The sequence below is a fragment of the Myotis brandtii genome, unplaced genomic scaffold (genome assembly GCF_000412655.1).
Source record: "Myotis brandtii unplaced genomic scaffold, ASM41265v1 scaffold632, whole genome shotgun sequence".
In the NCBI taxonomy this organism is placed as follows: domain Eukaryota; kingdom Metazoa; phylum Chordata; class Mammalia; order Chiroptera; family Vespertilionidae; genus Myotis; species Myotis brandtii.
Window position 1 is genome coordinate 184,673 of NW_005370419.1, and position 3,946 is coordinate 188,618.

The following is a 3,946-nucleotide window of genomic DNA, read 5'->3' on the forward strand; positions in this document are numbered from 1 at the left end:
TGGCACATCACTACCAGGTCCCCCGGGGGACCCCGTCGGCCGCCGCTGCCTTCAGGGACCGGATGTGTGTGGGGATCGTGGCCTCGGCGAGAGCGGGTGTCGGTAATGACAGCGGCTGGGGGAACAGCTCTCCCCTGTCCCCTGGGGGTGGAGGGGACGCTGACGAAGCCCTCCCATAAGAAGGGAAACTGAGTCTCAGGGACGTGAAGTTGCCAATTAGAGCCGAACCGGAGGGGACACTCGTGGTTCCTGGGAGCCAACCACCTTCCTTCTCTAGACAGCCTTCTCCTGTTTGCTTGTTTTCCAGTGACTTTTTAGAGAGAGTGGAAAGGAGGGAGATCGAGAGAGAGGAGCGTCGATGTTAGAGAGACACATGGATTGGTTGCCTCCCGCACGCCCTGACCAGGGCCAGGAATCAAACCTGCAACCCAGGTACGAGCCCTTGATTGGGAATCGAACCCGAGACCCTTCGGTGCCCAGGTCTGTGCTCCAACTGCTGAGCCACACCAGCAGGGCTCCTGTTTGTTTTGTTTTTATTATTATTATTTTTAAAAAATCTATTTTTATTGGTTTCAGAGAGGAAGGGAGAGGGAGAGAGAGATAGAAACATCACTGTTGAGAGAGAATCACTGGTTGGGTGCCTCCTGCACGCCCTCTGCTGGGGGTCAAGCCCACAACCCGGGACTCTTCAGTCCTCAGTCTGACGCCCTATCCACTGAGCCACACCGGCAGGGCTCCTGTTGGTTTTGTGTTTACCCTGCGTTGGCCGCTTCGGGGTTGATGTGGGTGAGCAGGGGGAGATAAGATCTGTCTGGAGAGGGCGCAGGTGCCTCTTATCCTCCCTTCAGTCCCTGGCCCCGTTTCCGCCCCAGTGACTTTATCCCAGTCCAGGTCCCGCTCGTCCCCTCCGCACACAGGGCACGCTCACCTGGCGCTACTGGTCCTGGGAAACGGGGGCGTGAGCAGGAAACAGCGAGGAAGCCGAGGGCTCCTTCGCCCCAGGTCACGTGGCATCGGTTTGAGCTGTGCACGCAGAGCAGGGGCTTGTACTAAATCTCTCTGGACCCTCTGTTCCTTGGCCCGCAGCCCAGGCACCTGATTTCCACGTGTTAATATTTGTTACAGGAAAGTCTCTCTACGTGAAGCGATTGCACGAAACTCTGCAAAGGAAGTTTCCTAGGAAGGAAGTGCCTCTCAAAGTCATTCGCTTGATGGACCCGCAGGTGGATGAGAGCCAGGTCCTGGGCTCCCTGCTGCCCTTCCTGGACCCCAAGTGTCAGACGAGCCCCGCGATGTTCCACCTGGACGTGACCTCCTCGGTGAGGGCCTGGGTGCCGCCAGTGGCCACGGCGGGAAAGACACGGTGGCTCCTCCGCCCCGTCCTGCCTCCTTCCCATCATAAAAAATTTATTGCCTGGCTGGTGTGGCTCAGGGGTTGAGCGTCCACCTACGAACCAGGAGGTCAGGGTTCGATTCCCAGTCAGACACACGCCCTGGTTGTGGGCTCCATCCCAGTGTGGCTGTGCAGGAGGCAGCCGATTCATGATTCTCCCTCATTATTGATGTTTCTATCTCTCTCTCCCCCCTCCCTCTCTCTAAAATAAAAAAACCCACATATTAAAAGAAAGAAAGAAAGGAAGGAAGGAAGAATTTCTTTAGCATGATTTGATATTCAGTCCCATCGTATCCAAGAACAGACTAAGAAGGTCCTCAGGGCAGGGGCTGGTCTTTTGGGTAAATATATATATATATTTTAATATATTTTTATTGATTTCAGAGAGGAAGGGAGAGGTAGAGAGAGAGAAACATCAATGATAAGAGAGAATCATTGACTGGCTGCCTCCTGCACATCCCCCACTGGGGATCGAACCCACAACCCGGGTGTGTGCCCTCAACTGGAATTGAACCTGGAACCCCTCTGCAGGCTGACACTCTATCCACTGAGCCAACCAGCCAGGGCTTCCAGGTAAATACTGACAGCGCGTGTGTTTCTCTCTCCAGGTGCAGGCTGGGGTCTGGGCGTTTCTCTTCAAGCTCCTGGTGCTGCAGCACTTAATGGACTCAAACGGGAAAATGTGGCTCCGGAGCCCGAGCCACTTATACGTCATCGAAATCCTGGAAGGGCACTCGGCACTGCCTACGAGGCCTTCCAAGCTGGTGCGCACCCGGGCCTGTCCCGTAGGGGGGAGGGGGGGGAGCGTTCCTTCCGACATGCTCGCCATCCCCCACCTCTGCCTTAGCGAGGCAGCGGAGTGCAGGGTTAGACAAGAAAAATCCGCCTTTAAACTTACTTTGTTTTAAATGCCTGGAAAGGAGGTTTTTTTATATCCTCACCCGAGGATATGTTCTTATTTATTTTATTTTTATTTTTTTAATATATTTTTATTGATTTCAGAGAAGAAGGAAGAGGGAGAGAGGGATAGAAACGTCAGTGATGAGAGAAAATCATGGTGTTTTTTTGTTTGTGTTTTTTAAAAATATATTTTTTAATGGATTTCAGAGAGGAAAAGAGAGAGAGAAACATCAATGATGAGAGAATCATGGATTGGCTGCCTCCTGGGTGCCGCACACTGGGGATGGAGCCCAGAACCCGGGCCTGTGCCCTGACCAGGAATCGAACTGGGACCTCCTGGTTCATTGGTCAACGCTCAACCCCTGAGCCACGCCTACCAGGCAAAAGCATGTTTGGGAAATCTAGTTCGTAACCCTTTTCTTCACCTTCTCCTTCCCAGAGGACCCGCGCCCCCCAGTTTAGTCTGCTGGACGTCTTCCCCAAGGTCACCTGCCGGCCCCCCAAAGAAGTGATGGAAATGGAGCTGAGCCCCGAGCAGCACTGCAGGGAGCCGGGCATGGACCCCGCCGAGTTCTGCAGCGAAACCTTCCAAAGACCTTTCCAGTATCTGAAGCGGTTCCATCAGAATCAGAACCTGGACACGTTCCAGTACCAGAAGGGCCGGGTGGAGGGCACCCCCCAGGAGTGCCTGCAGCACCTGCTCTTGTACTGCGGGGTGCTCGACCCGTCCTGGGCGGAGCTGCGCAACTTCGCCCGCTTCCTGAACTGCCAGCTCAGGGACTGCGAGGCCTCCATCTTCTGTGACCCCGTGGCGGTCGGGGACACGCTGCAGGGCTTCAAGAACTTCGTGGTGACCTTCATGATCTGCATGGCGAGAGACTTTGCCACCCCGACGCTGCGCATGTCGGACCAGAGCCCCGGGACGCACGTGGTCGCCATGGACGGGGTCACCGAGGAGGACATCGCCCCGTTCTCTCTCCGCCGGCGGTGGGAGTCGGAGCCCCACCCGTACCTGTTCTTCAACGGGGACCGCATCTCCATGACCTTCATCGGCTTCCACCTGGAGCCCACTGAGAGGGGCACCTTCGACGCCGTGGACCCCGCGAACAAGAGGGTGATCAAGAGGGACGTGCTGACGAAGGAGCTGTACCAGGCGCTGCTGCTGCAGGGCGTGCCCTTCAACGTGGACTTCGACGCGCTGCCCCGGCACGAGAAACTGGAGCGGCTCTGCCTGGCGCTGGGCGTCCAGTGGCCCGTGGACCCCGACGAAACCTACGAGCTCACGACGGACAACATGCTGAAGATCCTGGCCGTGGAGATGCGCTTCCGCTGCGGGATCCCCGTCATCGTCATGGGGGAGACCGGCTGCGGGAAGACCCGGCTCATCCGCTTCCTCAGCGAGCTGCGGCGCGCGGGCGCCGACGCCGAGACCCTGCAGCTGGTCAAGGTCCACGGCGGCACGAGCGCGAACATGATCTACGGCAAAGTCCTGGCGGCGGAGGCCCTCGCCCAGCTCAACAGCAGCGAACACGGGCTGGACACCGTCCTGTTCTTCGACGAGGCCAACACCACGGGCGCCATCAGCTGCATCAAGGAGGTGCTGTGCGACCGCACGGTGGGCGGCCAGCCGCTGGCCGAGGACTCGGGCCTGCA

General features: G+C 57.2%; 1 protein-coding gene across 1 annotated transcript in view; it reads left to right on the forward strand.

The window, feature by feature from the left end:
- The window catches only part of RNF213 (ring finger protein 213), a gene marked incomplete at its 5' end in the record, with an annotated part of 65,748 nt that overhangs the window by 21,348 nt on the left and 40,454 nt on the right, over positions 1 to 3,946 (forward strand). Inside the window, 4 exon segments of the mRNA XM_014528383.1 lie at positions 10 to 102; positions 1,126 to 1,319; positions 2,002 to 2,157; positions 2,733 to 3,939. Of these exon segments, the coding sequence (XP_014383869.1) occupies positions 10 to 102; positions 1,126 to 1,319; positions 2,002 to 2,157; positions 2,733 to 3,939 (1,650 nt within the window).